The sequence below is a fragment of the Tenrec ecaudatus genome, chromosome 8, assembly GCF_050624435.1.
Source record: "Tenrec ecaudatus isolate mTenEca1 chromosome 8, mTenEca1.hap1, whole genome shotgun sequence".
Classification (NCBI taxonomy): domain Eukaryota; kingdom Metazoa; phylum Chordata; class Mammalia; order Afrosoricida; family Tenrecidae; genus Tenrec; species Tenrec ecaudatus.
Genome location: NC_134537.1, coordinates 94303899 through 94323581, shown reverse-complemented (window position 1 = coordinate 94323581; position 19683 = coordinate 94303899). Strand labels below are relative to the sequence as shown.

General features: G+C 45.4%; 1 protein-coding gene across 2 annotated transcripts in view; it reads left to right on the top strand.

The window, feature by feature from the left end:
- The first annotated feature begins 98 nt into the window (after positions 1 to 98).
- The window catches only part of PSD3 (pleckstrin and Sec7 domain containing 3), a 527311-nt gene continuing 507726 nt past the window's right edge, over positions 99 to 19683 (top strand). Inside the window, exon 1 of one of the 2 annotated variants that reach the window (XM_075556571.1) lies at positions 99 to 734. In XM_075556571.1, the coding sequence (XP_075412686.1) occupies positions 411 to 734 (324 nt within the window). In that variant the 5' untranslated portion in view covers positions 99 to 410. The remainder of the gene's footprint in view (positions 735 to 19683) is intronic. The other variant, XM_075556567.1, reaches the window with a different exon arrangement.

Sequence of the window (19683 nt, the reverse complement as noted above, 5' to 3'; positions counted from 1 at the left end):
CATCCAGCTGCAAGCTACCCCCCCTCCCGCCCGCCCCCCCGCTCTGCTTCTCCCCGCCCAGGACCCAGCCGCTGCAGCCTTGACTGCCGCCCCAGGGGGCCGAGAGGAGGGACAATTTTCCGGAGACCCAGGACAGGCTTCTTGGCAGGCCGAGACCTCAGACGCACACAGGGGTTGGCTGTTCCTCCCTCGCGCCCGCTGCAGGCGGAGGGCCGTGGGACACAGGCACCAGCTGCTTTCAGTTGCTGGGCGCTGAAGGAGAGGGAAGAGGAGTAACAGCCCCGGGATCTGGTTCTGAGCAGGGGTGGGGCTTGGGGAGCCCCATATCATAGGCATTGCCAGACCCCCGCTTCTAGGAAACTTGGACGGCGGCGCCCCTGACAGGCAGATGTCCTAGCCCTGCTCTCCCAATGAGCCTTGGAAGCAGAAGTCCCTTCATGAGATGTGACCACTGGCCGGTCACCTCTGTCCCTCAGGACGCGTGGGGCATGGACCATCCATCTAGGAATGCCTTGGTATGTTCGGTTTCACAGGCCGCCTTGGCCCAGGCTGCTGACAGGGCGGAAAGAGCACAGCTGGCCAGCTGCACTGCCTCCAGCCAGGTGCTTCTGCAAAGCCCTGAGGAAGACACAGGCCCTCTGGGGCGGGCAAGGAGGGCGCAGCTCTGCAGATTTTGCCCACTGGTTCAGACCAGCAGGAGCGACCCAGCCCCGCCTGCCGCTCAGCCTCTCCAGGTAAGCACTTGCATAAGGCTGAAACCCCCAGACCCAGCTCTCTGCTCTTCCCGTGGCCACTGGCAGATGAGAGAGTGGAGAGGGGGTTCAGGTGCCCACAGTGGCTCTCTACTCTTCACACCTGGGTCCTCTCTCATCTGAGGTATCCCTGGGGCATGGTCCCAGGACTGGTCCCAACTCTTCCCTCTGTTTTCTGCCAACTTCCCCATCCCTGGCAGCCTTGTATTCCGAGGGAGACAATGACCAGTTCTTTCTCCCTCAAGATTTCTGCCAAAGACAGGAGGAGGGAAGTGGGGTACAGAGGACCCCACCGTTTGTAGGGGCAGACGAGATGGAGGGGAGTGGTGGATAGAGACATGCAAATATTTTTGAGTCCGTGTCATGCATGAGCCTTTCCACTGTGTCCTTTCTTGTGCCGCCTCCCTCCTCCTAACCACCCTGTGAAGGGCAGGTTCATGTCCTCACCCCAAATCCTTCCCAAAAGAACCATGGCAGGGGCCAGGCCTGTTTTCAGAACAGGCTTTTGGAAGTCTGGGGAAAGCTCCAGGAAGTTGTGGAGACATTTCTAGAACTGGAGCATATTCTTCCCGATCAGCGGCATCCTTGCACCCTGGAGGTTCGAGGTCCCCACATCTCCACCCCGCCACCGCTGGTGTGTAACCTCAGGCGTCAGCCCCTCAACTCCATGTCCATACCAGGATGGTGCTATGGGCTCTGCCTCTGGTCACAGCTATTTCTTGCTCTTCTCGTGTGAGTCCCTGCCCCTCAGACTCACCTTCCCTCGTGATGCCCCCATATCCTAGTGTCTGTCTCCCAGCAGGTGCACCACTCCTGAAATGTGTGAACAGAACTAACACTGAATTCCTGTTCTCCCTTTCCAGCAGCCTGGCTACCTTGCTATACTTTGCATTCATGTGGGTGATGGGGGCAGGGGTGAGGAGACAACTGAGTGTGTTGTGCTTGGAGGCATGAGATAGAATTGGGGGGGGGGAGGCTGCGGTCCTTGGAGTATGTGTGTAGCCCACCATGGAGGAAGCTCTCAGGAAGTCACAGGATAAATGATAAACTTCACAACATTGCAAAGGGATTCTTGCATGAACTTCAGTGTGCCGCTGTTTCGCCCAGATACTGAGCCTTTCCCCTATATCTTCTATACTTCCCCACACCGTACCCCTCATCCAAGTTCTCTTCCACGGAGAAGTCTGGAAGGAGAGAGCTACTAGCATGCTTCCTTAAGAAATAGTTTACATTCCATCCTAATTCCAGTGTCTCCCGTTTCCTACAGGGATTTAGGAGGAATAACATACTCATGTGTCAGTGTCCAGCCTCTGTTGAGGGGTCACCAGTCAGTCTTTGTGTGCTCTGGTACTGCTCTGGTGATTGGAAAGCCCGTATTTCTTTGATCTCCCTTCCTGGCACAGAACAAAGCCTCAGAGCTCTTGCCCTGTCTCCGAGGAAAGGTCATTTGTGTAGCTTTCTAGTCTCTGCCTTGTCGCCGTGAGTTGGGATCAGTTTTGGACAGTGGTGGGTGGCGATGGAGGTATCTTGGATTGTGACTATCAGGCTCCTCTGCTCTCACATGAAGGCGAAAACAAAAGCCACAGGCTCAAGTCCTAACCTCCATCCAGCAAGCCTACCAAGCTCTTTGCATTTTTAGTTTTCTCATTTGAAGACCATAAGAAATCAGCCTGCTTCACCCTGTCTATAGAGATTTCTCTTCTAAAAGGAGCAGTCGGGAGTTCTGTTTTAAGAGAGAGAAGCAGAGAAACAGAATCAAGTAAAGGCTAGATAGAGCCGAGAGACCAGAGAGTTAGGGTGTCACCCTAGGGAGGGCCCTGATCATCTAGTGATTCCTACCCTAAGGTTTCTGTTAACACTGTTGGACTGGTCAAGGGGCCACCAAGAAAATAGCAGGCCTACAAAAGAGATCCTTACATTTGCCGTTGGCTTCTTTATTCCATGGGGATGGGGCCAGGGGGGTTGGGGAATTTGTGCCTCTATATCTCAAAGTCTTTTGAGAGAATCACCAGCCTCTCACTCCTATGGCTTATAACCAAGAGACCCCAGCCCCGCGTTGGTGTTAGAAAAAAAGGGGGGGGGGGAGTGACTTCATAACCTTAGACAGTGTTTCCCTGTGCAGTCCTACAAAGACTGGTGCCCTCTGCCTTTGTGAGGTTGGTGTATGCAATGATGGACGTCTCATGGTGTATGCAATGATGGACGTCTCTTGTCCATAAAGAGTGGCACAACCTTTGACTCCCTTTCAGTCGATATACTCATGAAATACATGGTCCATTAAACTTCTTACTCGGAAATATGGATTACATAGGAGCAATCTCTATTCCTACACATGCGCTGGAAGAGTGAGGTCAACCTGTGCCCATTTTCCAGCAGAAAACGCTGGATCTTAAGAGTAGACTTTCCTTGTTTGTGGTACCCCATATGGTGAGCTTTGCTCTCTCACTGTTGAAACATTATAGCCCCCCAGAGTTAAAGCTGTTGACTCAAATTCATCCGAGAATCACGAAGAGCTATGGAAATTGGTTGGAGCTCTACTTATCTGTGACTGAGCTTTAGGGAAAATAAGCACAGCACTCTGTGGCCCACAGTGGGCTTTCCGGGGCATTTTCCTCATGTTAAAACCTCAAAACCCCGTGTTCCCACAGAGAACACAGTGATTAAGTGCACAGTTAATAAGTTACTGCCATTCTCATTTCACCGAGAGGGAGACAGCTACTTACGGACAGTTAGCAGCTCTCTGGGGCCCAAGAATAAGAAGTGGCCACTCGGCACCCAAGCTCGACCCTGCTCTGAGGCCAGGTCCTCTCAGACTTCTCATAGTCTTTCCAGCTGGTGAGATTTCCTTAGAAGACAATTGCCATTTCCTGGTGCCTGGTGGTCTGTCCTGTACTTCTGACTTCCCTGGCAGCGAACACACAAGAATGGACGAGTGAGCCTCAGGAGGATCAGGTCTAGTGATAAAGGCCCTCTGGTGTGAGGATGAACGCCCAGCCTTCCAGAAGCAGAAGGCCTGGGCTGGGGCGGCATGCAGTTCCAGCTTGGCCGTGCCAGCTGAGGGCTGTGGCATTCCCGTGTCTAGTTCATGTCAATCAGAAAATAGTCCGCGATCTGGGCCCAGAGCCTTCTCTGATGATCTCCCCGACCCCATGTTTTGCTGCCCCTCTGTGGGAACCTAAGGAACTGTTAGATATTTGCCTGGAGTTTGTGCATTTGGGGCTAAAGACATGGAAAAATCAGCCCAAATCAAAAGAGAAGAATGTGAGGTACAATCGCTTTGGGAAAGTTCGACACGTCTTTAAAACAATTCTTCCTCATGTCGTTCTACCTTGCTTACTTGATGGTTAAAACCATAGTGATTTTTGCCATGTAAGCAGTGGTAGAACACTAGTAAAGAATATGTGTATATATTTAAATTTTCCCCAAATAATATATATATTTAGAGTATATGGTTTATTTTTTGATTGCATAATTCTTTTTTTAACATTTTATTAGGGGGTTCATACAACTCTTATCACAATCCATACATACATCAATTGTGTAAAGCACATCTGTACATTCTTTGGCCTCATCATTTTCAAAGCATTTGCTCTCCACTTAAGCCCTTTGCATCAGGTCGTCTCCCCAAAATAATATTATAGAAACCTTTTATAAACATTTAATGAAATTCTCAGGTGTAACTTGAAAGTTTGGAATCTCTATTCTGAACTCCCCTTTTGCCCTTTCCACCCCCCAGCGAGCGTTCTCAGCCCCCTGGTGCAGCAGCCGTCAGGGCAGAGGACAGGGTGAGAGGAAGCAAGACTGAAAAGGAGCAACCACGGAGCCTGGTGTGAGAAGAGGGAAGGGCATGGGGCATTTTTCACTAATCTAAGGACTGGAGATGCAAGGGAGGTTTAGACAGGGCCCTGATCTAGGAAAGCTAGTCTGAGATTAAGCAGCTTGGCCTAAGAGCAGGCATGAACTCCAATGCTGAGTGGTCACTTCCTACTCTTGGGCCCCAACCAATTTGAATACCTCTTCATGATCTTTGCAAGTATTTGAGTGCTGAGCTACTAACCAAAGGTCAGCAGTTTGAATCCACCAGCCACTCTGCAGGAGAAAATGACGCTGCCTGCTGTTGGATAGCATTACATCTTCAGAAACCCTGCTCTGTCCTGTCGGGTAACCATGAGTCAGAATCAACTCGACAACTGTGGCTGACAGTGTTCTTAGATTGTTACTCTTTGAAGCAGAAACCCATGCCCGGAATCTAGTCTGTAAAGCACAGTAAGTTCTTTAAACCCATGCCCAGAATCTAGTCTGTAAAGCAAAGTAAGTTCTTTGGTCAAAAGTTTTTCTTTAGGGTATAGGTCACTGGAGATAGGATTCTGGAATTGAAAATAAACTCTGGTTTGAAGACCTTGCAGGCTGTGGCCTCAGACAACTCATTAAACAAAGTTAGGGTTTCTCACTTGTTCTCCAAGGGCCTTCCAGCTCTGACCTTTTATAATAACTTGAAATCCATGGTATTGCATTCGCCAAATAAAAACATCAAAACTAAACGTGATATCATCTACTTCAGCTTGTTTCTTTTTTAATATATAATGATATTTTTATCGACAAATCTTTCTCATTCCAGTATATCCCTTCCCATACAGCTCTGCTGTTCAGCCCCATAGGGTGGGGTGATATAACCTCCAGTGCTATCGTCCACCCCCCTCCAGCTTGTTCCTGAAGGTTAATTACTTTGTCTGAACTTCACTACATCCAACCACTTGCCTCCCAGGGAGAACTAGGTCTTCAGAGGGGAGCCAGGACAGTTACAGAAATGAGGAGCCCAGCGCCTGGCCCACTGCGGGCACTTACATTTGTCAAATGAATGGATTTTTGAAAGGCTGCCTCATACTGCCATTCAGAGATATGGGGGAGTATGTTTGGGGTTTGTTTTTTTTGGTTGGTTTTTTTTGGGGTTTTTTTTTTTTTTTTTGAATCTCCAAAACCAAATCAAACTCCACTGCTGTCCAGTCGGTTCCAACGCCTAGCAGCTCTACAGGGGACAGTAGAACTGCCCCCGTGGGGTTTCCAAAAGCAGACTGACACATGGCTTTTCAGCAGGAACGCAGATTTCAACCCCAGACTTGCAGGGGCCCACATTGTACGCTGTCCTCTAATGATTTGTTTGTCTTTCCCTCTCTGACCGGTGTCTAGTTAAACGCCCTGGTTCTCTTCTGGGAGCTGAGCACTGACCTTCTGGTCTAGGGAACCTCGTGGAAGGGGTCATTGGCCTCAGATGGGTCAACGCGTGATCACTGACGCCGGTGTGACTTTCCTGGCTCGTTATAATTCAGAACCTGTACTGCTCATAAAATAGTATTCCAGAAAATCTGTCTTTATATTAATCCTTCTATTAATCTTTAGAGCGTTAGTCCTTAGAATTTTTAGCAACTTAGAATTGTTTAAAAAGTAAGACAAAGAGAGAGCACACACAGACACTGTTCTAGTAATTTTAACGGTATGTGGAGAAATGTGCAGTGAGCATCCCTGTTAAAATACGTTGCTATTTAGAAGACCGTATTGATCTGGTAAAAAGCTTCGTTTTAGTCTGTGTTACACACACTGGTTCTGACACAGATGTCTTGATTTATGACTTCAAGAAAGAAAGCCTGAAAGAGTGGGGTGGGTCCTGATGCTTTTTCGTGGTGTGATTTGCCTGTGTTTCCATGACAACATTCTCCCACTCCTTCCAGCCCGCACTATCACACACAGAGAGCCTGTGGACCGCTGTCAGGTGCTGCTCTCGCTCCTATGGGAAGAAAGGGGCAGCGAGTGCTCAGAGGACCCCACTGTTGGGCGCCCGGTGACACCCTGTGGAAAAGCAACTGGGGTAGGAGTTGAGAGACAGAGGTTCCAGATCTCTCTGTGAGTGAGAGCAAATCTTCCCATCGTGCTGAGTCTTACTTGCCATGAAGAAGAGTGGATGCTTTGGTCTCCTCCGTTCTGCTCTATGACCCTAAGTCAGCTCTTCTTGCTCCCGGTGTGCCCTTTCTCGTGAAACTGGATCAAAAGCAGGAGGCTGGGGAGATAATAAAAATGAGTACCAGACGGGGAAAAAATATGTTCTAAGACGGACTCTTCTGTTACTGAACCATTGGGTTGTGTGTGTGAATTATATGCCACTAAGACTGTTGAGAGAGAGAGAGAGAGAGAGAGAGAGAGAGAGAGAGAGAGAGAGAGAGAGAGAGAGAGAGAGAGAGAGAGAGAGAGAGAGAGAGAGGAGTGGTGAAAAGAACCTGAAACCCATCTGACAAAGTTACTGTTTAAAAAAAAAAAAGAGCTGTATTTCTTAATAACATATCTCTAGAATCCAGTAGATAGAATAATTTCCATGTGTTGGAAAACTCTTATTCAAAAAAGGAGATGCCTTTTCAGTTTTCAAAAGATAGGTAGAAACTAAAATACATTTAAATCTTTTCATGCTGATATGGGTCCATTTTTCTAATCTTGAGTGTTGAATTCCTTACGAAAGAGTGGCAACATCATTATGTGTTAGGGTTAGCCCGAGAGATGTGGACAACAAGACGAAAATTGTCCATTTTTATAGAGTCCTGAGTTGATGTGGACAACAAGACTAAAATTGTCCATTTTTAGAGTCCTGAGTTGGTACAAAGGATTAAGTCAAGTGCTAAGCCCAAAGTCGGAGCTGGTAATCCAAGCAAAGGGCTGGTGATCTACTTCTGAAAAATCACACGCAGGGGGGTTGCCATGAATCAGAATCGACTGGACCAACACTGATTTTAGTTTGCATAACTATAAGTAATGAACTCTCAGTCTTCTATTTCTCTGATGTACTTAAAGAAAATAAGCAAATGTGCTTAAAGGAGTTGGCTTTGTTTTCAGTCTTTTAAATGAAATGTTCGGCAAAAGGAGCATTCCTAAGTAATTCCAATGAGGAACTATGATCTTGAATGATGAAGAGATGCTCTTACTGAGCAAGTCTGAAGCAGCCCGAATAGATTGGCTCAATTTGACTTCCCAGTTCTGTACCCTTGCACACAAGTCTTCAGTCACCTGGAGTTTGGGACTCTTTGGTTGTGTAGGAAAGAAACCCTTAAAAACTCTATGAATTCCAAGGAGAGGGTGTGTCTCTAGGTAAGGTCTTGCAGAATCCAAGGGCAAGTATGTAGGTGGTCCTCAGGACAAAGTGGAACCACGGGCTCCAGTGCCTTCAGGCTGCTCTTTGTCTTTCTTCTCTGAAGTCCTGAGTTCTCACTCTTCTCTGAATCACTTTTCTCACTTTTAGCGCATCTGTTTCCTCTTCTCCACAGGGAGAATTATGACTAGCCATAATTCCCAGGTTTATATTTCCTCTGCTTAGAAGGTAATTCAGCCTAAGACTGAAATCTCTTGGCCCCGATTCAATCCCCCTTGAGAAGGGGCTTTGTGATCTAATGTGGGTTGAATGCTCACCCAGCCAAGGATGGACAGGGTGGATGCAGCTCACATGATACTACCAGGTTCACTGAGAACCCTAAGATCATCACCAGGCATCGAGAGCAAAGAGACTCCCTAGAAACTGATGGGGAGTCAGGACATAAGGAGCAAATATGGATAGCTAACCTATTCCCGTAAAAGGTTATAGTCTCGAAACCCAAAGTGTCATTTCTACCCTGTCCTATAGTGTCACTGTGAATTATCATAGACTTGATGGCTGAGAGTTTAAAATTTTGGGGGGAGTTCTTCCATAATACAAATAGCATAAGCAGGTGACTTTAAAGAAGAGACATTGGTTTTCTCGTAGTTCGGAAGGCTGAAAGTCCAAATTAGGGTATGGGCCATGACAGTACCTGCTGCAAGCCTCTTGCTTCATTCTGGTGTCTAGGATCCTTGGTGTGTTTTATTTTTACCATTCCTTGGTATTCCTTAGCATCAGTCTTACCCCTGTGTGTGTCTCTGTTGCTCTCTGGTTTGTTTTTACAGTCAGACGTGATTATGTCTAGGATCAACCTTATACTGATATGACCTCATTCCCCAAACCAAACTCACTGCCATGGAGTCAATCCTGGCTCACAGCAGTCCGATAGCACAAGGTCGATCTGCCCTTTGGGTTTCCAAGGCTGTAACTCTCTAAAGAAGCAGAAAGGTTTTTTTCCTTAGGTGGGTTCAAACTGCTGACCTTATGGTTAGCCGCCTCACTCTTAACCTCCTAAGCAACCAGGCTCCTTTTGACCCCAGTAACAGAACAGAATAAAAACGATTTCCCAACCGAGTCACACTGACAGGTGCGGGGGTTTGAAATCCGGCATCTATTTTGGAAGGACATAAATCCATCTGTAAGACCAATAGATGCCCAGAATACTTTCAGAGAGTTGTCAACTAAACTTTATAAAATGATTGCTTTCTACACACGTTCTATCTGAGTTCTCTCTGGTTTCCTGGGAACCTACCACAATAGCACAATTAATTAATTAAACTAAAGGTACAAGGTAAATCCTCAGTCTCTGGATCTAGGAAAATATAAAGTGCAGATCAAGAAAAGATCAGGTCAAGGTTTTTATAAATTCCATATGTTTGCAATCTATGCAGAGGTTGTTAACAGGACCATCCTTCATCTAATGATATAATCAAGTCATCGCTTAAGGTGGCTATCAATATATTTGCTTCCAGAAGCCACTCATAATTATGAGTAGGTAACAGTTTCTCCCCAGAGACATTTTTTCCCGATAGGTTATTGGCGACTATAGACTGTTACAAGATTTACACAGATGAAAGTCCTTAGGTCAGAAGCGTGCCCTGCTACACGCAGCTCACCGCCGGAGCTCTTGCAGGAGAGCAACTCAGTGCGACACCGAGCCAACACTGGAGAAGGTCCCGCTGAGTCAGAACCCAGAGGGAAAGGAAATAAGGAACACCAGGTTCCTTGTCCTGGGTCGAACCGGCTCCGTCAGCCCAACCACAACCATAAACAAGGAGGAAAACACCGTTGCCTCCCTGCAGTTTGACGTTGCTGGGTGACTAGAGGGCTGTGTCTTCAGGAGCCGCTTCGGGGCTGCCCTTTGCGCTTTGCGTGGTGCTTATTTCCTGTGATTATATTTAGTCAATTTGAACGTTTTGGAATCTAACTTTCAATTTTCAGCACGTGTGATTTTGTGTTAACCTTTCGATTACCGAGTCTCACCGGTGGATTATGAGCTCAAGAGCCCCATGATATTACGGTATCATTTTTTATGGTCATCATTTGTAAAGACCATTTTATCCTCAAGGAGAGAGAGAGGTCACGCCTCACTGAGCTCTGAACATGCGTGGATGAGAAAGTAACAATTAAAACGCCACCTCATTTATCCAGTGTCAAAATTCGAGGGGTCCTGGGAGAGTTTGTTTACATACACTTGATCTTCTGTCATAAAGGATTCCAACCCCCCTACAGCAATAGCATGGGTAATAAATTAAAACAATGATCAAAGATAAATAGTAATAAAGAATCAGGTCTAGGGCACTATAATTAGGGTGAAGCTCAGGACAAGGAGCCCAAAGTACACAGGGTAGAGACCTACGGAGCTGGAGTGTTTTGAGAGCGAGCAGGGAGAAATGTAATTACGCGCTAGTCCTGCTCATGAGAAGAAAGGGGCGGGAGGACGGGAAGTAGGTAAGGAAGACAGAAGCAAGGAAAGCAAAGAGGAAGGGGATAGGAGGAAGGGAGGGAGAGAAGGAAAGGTTCTAGTAGGTTCTGCACAAGCGCTCTTAGAAAATCACAGTTGTTTGCTCTTCAGGCAGCATTTTTAAAAGCAGATATTTGGATTAAAATTTTTTCGGAAGAGAATTTAATATTTGCTGTTGCTGCTTCCTTCGACATGGGACAGCGAAGCTTTTCTTGGCTACTTAAGGCCGCAGTCGTGGCGTGTTTTTATCTGTAAGACTATTTCTTCCCCGACCTATTGTTGGGTGCCATCACGTCCACTCCAAGTCAGGGACCCCGTGTGCCAGAATAGAACCGCCCCCAGAGAGCTTTCTCGACTGCACTCATCACAGAGTAGATGGCCAGCCACAGATAAGGGATATGGATTTTATTCAAAGTAAAATAGGGAGCTATGGGAGAGAAAACATAAAAATTAAGGTAAGAACTGTTAACATTTATGAATTAGCTTCCTAATTGTTATACAATTCTTGTTGTAGAATCTTAAGCTCCCTCCATTCTATAAGCATTCTTTTTCAAACTACAGACATTAGAGGTGTGTGTCCCCTGAAAAGTCCTTCCGCTCTGACCTGTAGGTGTGTGGTGAAGGCTTACCTCTGATTCCTGGCAACCTCCGCCTATTACGCAGTAGAACGGAGCTCCACCCTCCCCAAAACAGATGGCCGTGTCGTGTTGGCTCCTCCCTCCACAAAACAGATGGCCGCGGTGTACCTCGATGGGTTCAAACACCAACTTGTCATTTAGTGATCGAGTGCAAACCCTTTGCATCGCGTAGGGCCCTTTGATGGGAAAAGGGAAGGGGAAAATTCCAATTGCTTGGGATTTGAGATTTTCCTGAGTGCAACTCCATACAGACCGATCCTTTCACCCTTTGTAACCATGACACGTTTCATTGATTTCAGCCCATATGCTCAGGATCTAAACAGAAAACTTTTACATCTTTGGGGGTCATTACAAAAGACAGTGCATTGGACACACATGTAGGAAAGGCCAATTGCTAAGGAAGAATATTCTACTTGGCAGCGAGGGAAAGCCTCAATGAGGTAGACTGACCCAATCCCATCAAGGATGGATGGTTCTACTATATCTGGTTCTACTATATCCGAGATCATGGCCCACGAGGGAAGCCTCAATGAGGTAGACTGACCCAATCCCATCAAGGATGAATGGTTCTACTGTATCCGAGATCATGGCCCACACAGGCCACCAGGAGTCAGAGCTGACTCAACGGGGACTAACAACAAGGATTATTGGCATCCTTGTTTAGTACCCCTCTTAGCTTACCTAATTGTAACCCCACCCATGGATTCTGATTTCATCTTCTGGAATCTGAACCACAGTGGATGAGTTCACGCTCTTTTTATTACCTTTCAACCACTCAAAGGGAATGATACACAATCCTTCATAAATTTAAAACTGGAGATGCCATGGATATCATTAATGGTGTACAAAGATTTCTTAGCTATGATTGGAGCTGTGGCCAGGACCTTCTGTCCGAGTTCACTTTAGTTCATCAAATCCATCCCTCCCTCACATTCCCACGGCATTGACCAGTAAGGGTACCGAGTGGGGACTTGTCAACCAAGGGCACTGTTGGGGAATCCAACCAAAGTGGGATCACATTTCAAGTTGTTTGGGGGTGGGGGGAGCAGGGCCGTAAATATAGCACTGTGGTAATTTTTATGAAAAATGTGTTTCTCTTACGGCTGAGGCTATTTTGAAGTCTTGGGTGGGCCCAGGGCCAAGGCCTCACAGTAATATTTCCCTTAGGCTGAGTGTGCTGACCTACTTTTCTAGTTCTACTTCCCAAATGGTCTTTGTGAGTAGTGGCCCCCAGCAAGGTTAGCAGTCCTGCCAGACAAAGAGCGTTGCTCCCCACTTGAAGCACTCTATCAAATATACATTTTCAATGAAAATCTTCCATATATTTCCTTTCACATAATTCGAGGGAGCCAATGGCAAATTTTCTCCTCCCTACGTCTCTTCAAGGAGGGAACGTTTTCCAATAGTTCTTTCAGAGCTGCTTTTGCACTATCGTTTTGCTTATTTGTTCGTAGTCTTGTGAACCACGTGGAGCTGGCTGAAGTTTTGTTATTTCACTGTGTGGCCTCATGGTTTATAGGCTCTGAAGTTCTTGCTGGGGGCAAAAAAAAGCATTCCATAAATCCAAATTGAAGCTATACATTTACATGAATACAGAAAATAGCAGTTTTGACTACTTGTAAGTTTTCTTTGCTATCATGAAAATAATTTATTAAAGTTCCCATTGATCTTTTATAAGACATACACAATGAGACAAGAAGACTGTCTTCTGCTTTCCATGAACCTGAAGTCTGAGACAACAAACATGTATAAAGAGGTATTTTAAGGCATAGGCAAAATAGTACACGAGGAAAATCTGTCGAAAGACTAACTAGTTCATGTTATAAACTCAGTGTGATGGCTGAGACTCAGAATGCAAACTCTCCACGATCTGCCATCCAGTGAACTCCTCCTCCTTCACTCCGAGGGCTCCTGAGGTCATCTCCTTTCAGAATCTCCCTCTGGATCAAGGGAAGGGAGATGGTGACTTTTCTTCTTAAATTGTGATGCACAACGAGTAAGTGGCACAACCTTCCTACTCAGCCATCACACCCGTCCACTCACACTGAGTTTATAACATGAACTAGCTAGTCTTTCTACAGATTTTACTCATGTTCTAATTTGCATATGCCTTAAAACACCTCTTTATACATATTTGGGTGAATTTCATTTTTTCATTCCGAAGGAACAATGCACTTTTATGACTACTGAAACCTAGGGCAAATTTATTTTCCAGATGCAAAATTAAGACATCTGTTTTGTGCATGGCTACCTTTCACTTGGATGTCTAACAGACAAATTAAAAATAGTGAATCAAATGTATTGAGAAGAATAAAAGGGCTTTAAAAGAATTACAGATTCAGCAGTGACAAAATCTTCACCACTGACCTCAGCGTGGAGGGATGTGAAACCAGAGCCAGAAAACCGGGCCAGGCCATCATATCTGCACATCAGAGAGTGGCAGCAACCCACGGCACCTGCAAGCTTCCCTCTTTGTGGAAGGCTTTCTTTTTCAGGGGACAGTCAGTGAGGACCAGTGACTAAGGCCACCCAGGCACATGTTGTTGCTAAGAGACAAGAGAAACATGGGAATGGGTCCTGTCAACTCTCTCCAAGCCGATGGGTTCAAGGCTAATTTCCAGTCCAACTTTAGTCATCAAAGGATGCCATTGTGGGGCTGTACTTAAGATGCTTCTCTGGAAGAGGCTGTGTGCAGACTGCACGTTGCTGTACTGCGTGAACAATTCTGGTACTTGAATCCCAAATCAGAGGTGATGCAGTCGGGTGTAAGCTGACTGTGACCCTGTGAGGACTCTACAAGTATGTCTGCTGATGACAACAATGTGTCGAGATTGGCTTTACTGCTTCTTTACCTCTCAGACAAGATGATTACAAAAACTTCTTCAGCCTTTCTTAATCATGAAGAACTTGGATGGTGGGTGGGTGGAAAAAATCCCAGTGGGGTAGAAGGAAAAACGGGGTGTGAACATTAATAAGTTTTCCACACACACTAAAAAAAAGAAGAAGAAGAAGTTTTCCACACTGAAAACACATACTTTCGCCAGAAGGGGCAGGAAAGAAGGAAGTATGGAAAGAGGGAATCTAGGGAGGGAATTGGAAGAGTATTGTTACAATGAGAGGATTACACCTCATGTTGAAACCAAATGTGTATAATTATTGAATGGAAAACTAATTTTCTCTTTAAACTTTTACCCAAACCACAATAAAATTTAATAACAAAAAATACCCCTCGGTATAAATGATGACTGTCTAAGTTGTTTGCCACTTGTAGCCATCCTGGTTCTTCTGAACGCAGACGTGAGCATGCAAAGCTGTGAGCTATTCTGTGATATTCCTAACCAGATGAATCTTTTCGAGTCCTGGATTGACATCCTACACAGAATCTGGGTTCACATACTACACAGAATCTGGATTCACATCCTACACAGAATCTGGGTTCACATACTACACAGAATCTGGATTCACATACTGCACAGAATCTGGGTTCACATACTACACAGAATCTGGATTCACATCCTAAACAGAATCTGGATTCACATACTACTCAGAATCTGGATTCACATACTGCACAGAATCTGGATTCACATCCTACACAGAATCTGGGTTCACATACTACACAGAATCTGGATTCACATACTGCACAGAATCTGGGTTCACATACTACACAGAATCTGGATTCACATCCTAAACAGAATCTGGATTCACATACTACTCAGAATCTGGATTCACATACTGCACAGAATCTGGATTCACATCCTACACAGAATCTGGATTCACATACTACACTGAATCTGGATTCACATACTGCACAGAATCTGGATTCACATACTGCACAGAATCTGGATTCACATCCTACACAGAATCTGGATTCACATACTGCACAGAATCTGGATTCACATACTACACAGAACCTGGATTCACATCCTACACAGAATCTGGATTCACATACTGCACAGAATCTGGATTCATATACTGCACAGAATCTGGGTTCACATACTGCACAGAATCTGGGTTCACATACTGCACAGAATCTGGGTTCACATACTACACAGAATAGCATGAGTCTTGGAGGAGGGTTACAATATTTGCTGTTGTTGTCAGGTGCCATCAAGTCTGTCCTGACTCAGAGCGACCCTCTACCGAACAAAAGAGAACACTGCCTGGTCTTGCCGCATCGTCACAATTGTTGCTGTGCTCCAGCCCGTTGTTGCAGCCACTGTGTCAGTGCATGTTATTGAGAGCTTCCCTCTTTTGTGCTGCCCCTCTACCTAATCAACATGATGTCCTTCTCCAGGGACTGGCCACTCTTGACACCAAGTACAAACGACATGAGATGAAGTCTCGCCATCCCTGCGTCTAAGGAGCATTCCTTCTGTACTTCCTTCAAGACAGATTTATGTATCCTTTTCAGGGTTCGTAGTATGTTCAATATTCTTCTCCTGCACCACCATTCAGATGCATTGATTCTTTTTTGGTCTTGCCCAGTCCATGCCCAACTTTCACATGCAGATGAGGCAATTGAAAATAGCATGGCTTGGGTCAGGTGTACCTTAGTCCCCAAAGCAACTTTAGCAGAAAAATATAGCACCCTTCTATTAGAACACTATTTGTTGTTTATCTGCAATTCAAATTTAGCTGAGCGTCTTATAACTTCTCAGACAACCCTAATTCTAACGTAGTTTCAAGTGGTTCTGATGTTGAAATCCAGTCTGCTGTGTGATCTTGAATGAATGATTAACATCTCTGAGTCTCGCGTTCTTGATAATCCCTCAGTTGTTGTGTGTCCTCATTATGGATAGAAGGCACTTAGCACACAACCTATATATACTAAATAAAAGTCGTACTAAATTACAGATCTAATCATGATAAGAACCTATCACCTTAAACTAGGAATAGGCAGGTACATACAAATAATAGATCCCAACATACCATTGATCATGAAGCCAGCATAGGACCAGGGACGTTTGTTCTATGACATCCAAGATTGCCATCAGGGAACCGACGCATCGGCATCGAACGAGAACAGTAGCACAAAGCTCCTGTCCTACAAAGTGGGAGCCGCATCGGCATCCACCAACGAGTGCTCCATTTGTTGATTCTTGCATGAGTGTACCCTCTGCCCAGGCACTTTGCTGAGTCTCCTTGGCTGCCCCTCTTCCATTTCCCTATCCACTTCCCTCCTTCCCCCACTGGAAGAATCATATTTTGTTCTTGGGTTATTTTTAAGCAAGCTAAGCCCTGTGGATGCTGTTTCCCTTTGTGTTTTATAATCTAGCCCATCCCACACCTTGTATAAGATCGATCATCCATAATACATTGAAAGGTTCCCTCATGATGACAGTGAACACTTTTCATAGACCCATCGTAAAAATGTTGTGACTTTTATATTTAAGCCACGGGAAGTAAAGAATCGTGATATTTCACGGCTTCTCCTCTGTGGAGACTGGACCGTTTAGAACAACTTGCCTTTGCTTGGCACGAAGAGGATTATGACAGTCTCCTTCTCCATGGGAGACGGTGGTGAGAGAAGCTCAGACATTTCTCTGCAACTATGATTCATAAAGACTTGGCTGGAGACCCAGGGCAAGGAGAGAGGAGGGTCCATTAGGGAGCTCCCTGTCACTGTGAACTGGATTCCAGGTAGTCTGCATGTCACTGCCCCCGAGGTACAAATGACTTTCACTGGTCTACTCACTCAGTCCTTGTCCTCTTCTCGCTCACTCTGAAGTCAAAAAGCTAAAGTGGGAATTGCAGACCCTCTGACTATAGCTTGACTTAGCACAGCACACACACAGGCAGACACACACAGCCTTGGTGTTTCCCACGTCACCTCCACGATTACTATCTAGGCCACCTCCCCACCCTCACCCCTCATTGTACTCTGGGGTTCCCAGGGCTCTGGCGGTGCAATTCCCCCCATATAAAGGCTGGAGATGAGCCCCAGTCAGCGGCCTGCAGTGTCAGCTCTGTGTTCCTGTACACAGCCTGGGCCTATGAGCGGATGAACTGAATTGAACTTTTGGACACGTGGAAGGTTGCTTTTGCCCACATCCTTATCAGACACTGTTTCCTGTGTGCCTAATTCATTGAGGGGTTTTCCTTCATACCCCCAGATGTCTCATTTGAGAAAGCTATCAGGGGATATCTACAGTGGGCAGGAAAGACAGAGGTGCCTAGACAGATGCCAGAACATTTTGGAGATTCCAAGCTGGGCAGAACACTGTACAGAGGGCTGCGCTTGATAAGCCCAGCCGTCACCCAGTTGGCTCGAATGGGGGAAATGAATCACATAGAGGCAATTGCTGTGGGCCTCTTGGGAGTGCTTCCTGCCTGCTTCCCCTAATCCTGGGCGGTTCACCTCAGTTCATTAGCCAACAGCTCCTCCACCCCAAGCCTTTAGTTCCACCCCATCTGGCCTACCCAACTTGTGGTTCTACTTTATAGTTTGATCTGCCTGTTTGTATCAGATTCCCTATCTGTTCACAAGCTGTGGGGGTGATGCTCAGAGAGAGTTCTGATTCCAGAATTGGAGCTTAGAGACACATGGCTGATGTTCGGGGCTTCTCATGAGTCTGTTTGGTGAAGGGCATTTTAGAGAAGGCAAGGCTTCCAAGCGAAGTGCAGCAACATCTTTCTCAAATGGGGTTTTAGGTGGGATGGCTCGGGAGCATCTTCAAACTCTTATATTCTGGGATCTCTGAGACAGCATAAGAGATATGAGTGAGGGAACAGATAAGCACAAGAGAGAATGGGATGTGGTCACACCACCATGGCTATTTAGTTTTAACCATATTATTGCGCTCTGCTGAGACTTTACACTGCAAATTAAGTTCCTGTGTAATAGTTTTTATACAAGTGGTTCTGTGACCCTGGTTACAATTTGGCAATGTGTCAGCATTCTCCATTCTGCTTGTTCTGTTTCCATTGATTGATCTTCTCTTCCCCCTTTGCCTGTCAAACTTTGCTTTCGGGCAAATGCTGATTTTTTGGTCTCATATGGTTGATTATTGAAGGGAGAACATTACTTTAGAGCAGCAGTTCTCAACCTGTGGGTCATGACCCCGTTCAGGGTCAATGACCCTTTCTCAGGGGTCGCCTATGACCACCAGAAAACACATCTTTCCCATGACTTAGGAACCGAGACGCTGCTCCTCTATTCATCTCCAGGTGGGCCCGCCCACATGCAGATACGCCCACATACCAAGTACATATGAGAGTAAAGACTGTTACCATGCTACACCATGCTTCAAGATAAAATTTCATTTATGTCATTAGAGATAAATATTTCACAATATATAATTACATATTGTTGTGTGATTAATCACTATGCTTTCATTGTGTTCAATTTGTAACATTGAAAATACATCCTGCATATCAAAAATTCACATTATGATTCATAACAGTAGCAAAATAGCAATGATGAAGTAGCAACAAAAATAATTTTATGGTTGGGGTCACCACAACATGAGGAACTTTATGAAAGGGTCGTGGCATTAGGAAGGTGGAGAATCACTGCTCTAGAGTGAAGCCAGGCATTTTATAAGTCAATCTATTATTTCAATATAGAAGGTGACCTATACAATTAGACTCATGTCCAGATTCAAAGGTTATCTTAAGGCAATTGTCCTGGAGGTGCCTCCAGTCTCCTTCAATCCAGTCGATCTGGCCCTTTCCTACAGGCAGTTCCTGGGTTTCAAATGAGTTCTAGTGCTAAATCTGTCTGTGAGTGGAATTTGTATGTAAATGAAAGTACAGTTTGTATCTAAGTTCAGCCAAATGTTTGTTTCAGTACATAGTCTATTTTGTACCAATCTATATATTTAAAACAATTAAAGAAACATTTTGAAATATACTTAAACATTTGAACCTAATAATAGAAAAATAATAGTAATGACGATGATATTCTAATGGATGTTTCAAAATAGCATCCAATTATTATTATGTATCTTGCGTACCATACATTTTTAATATAATAGGCTGGGGGGGTTGGTTTGTAATTACAGGTTGTATGTAAAGTGGATATTGAAATCTGGGGACTGTCTTTATTGTGTGTTTGCTCAGACATGTTGGTGGTAGTAGTCGGGCACCATCTAGTTCTTCTGGTCTCAGGTTAGAAGAGGCTCTGGTTTGGGTAAGCTATTAGCTCTGCAGACTGGTTTCTTCTTTACATTTTTTGTTTCCGCATTCTTTTCTGCTCCATCTGAGTAGAGGTCAAAAGTTGGATCTTAGAAAAGTCCTGTGTTAGGCCAGGTTGTCTAGATAAACAAATCCGGTGACATTTATCTACCTCTATGTGCTAGAAAGAATTTCATGTCAAGAAGCAACTTTACATCAAGATGCAGGCCCAGTTCAGTCTAACTAAAGTCTGCAGATGCAATGCTAGGCCATAAGTCCCTCTTCAGATTCACATAGCTGATTCCAAAAGGGGACTTGGGAAGCAAGGAGAGCACAGGCTGGTGGGTGCAAAGTCATGTGGATCCAAGGTCAGTGGAAACATGGCAGGGTGGGCGCTGATTGCTCTCAGAGTCAGCTGGCTCACATGAGGCCAACCCTCATGGCAGGCAGCATTCTAGCAGGCAGGAAGGCAGAGGGGCAGAGACAAAGCAGCCCCCAGAGTTCCTTACAGTTATACAAAAGGCTTCTAATATCAAGGAGGTA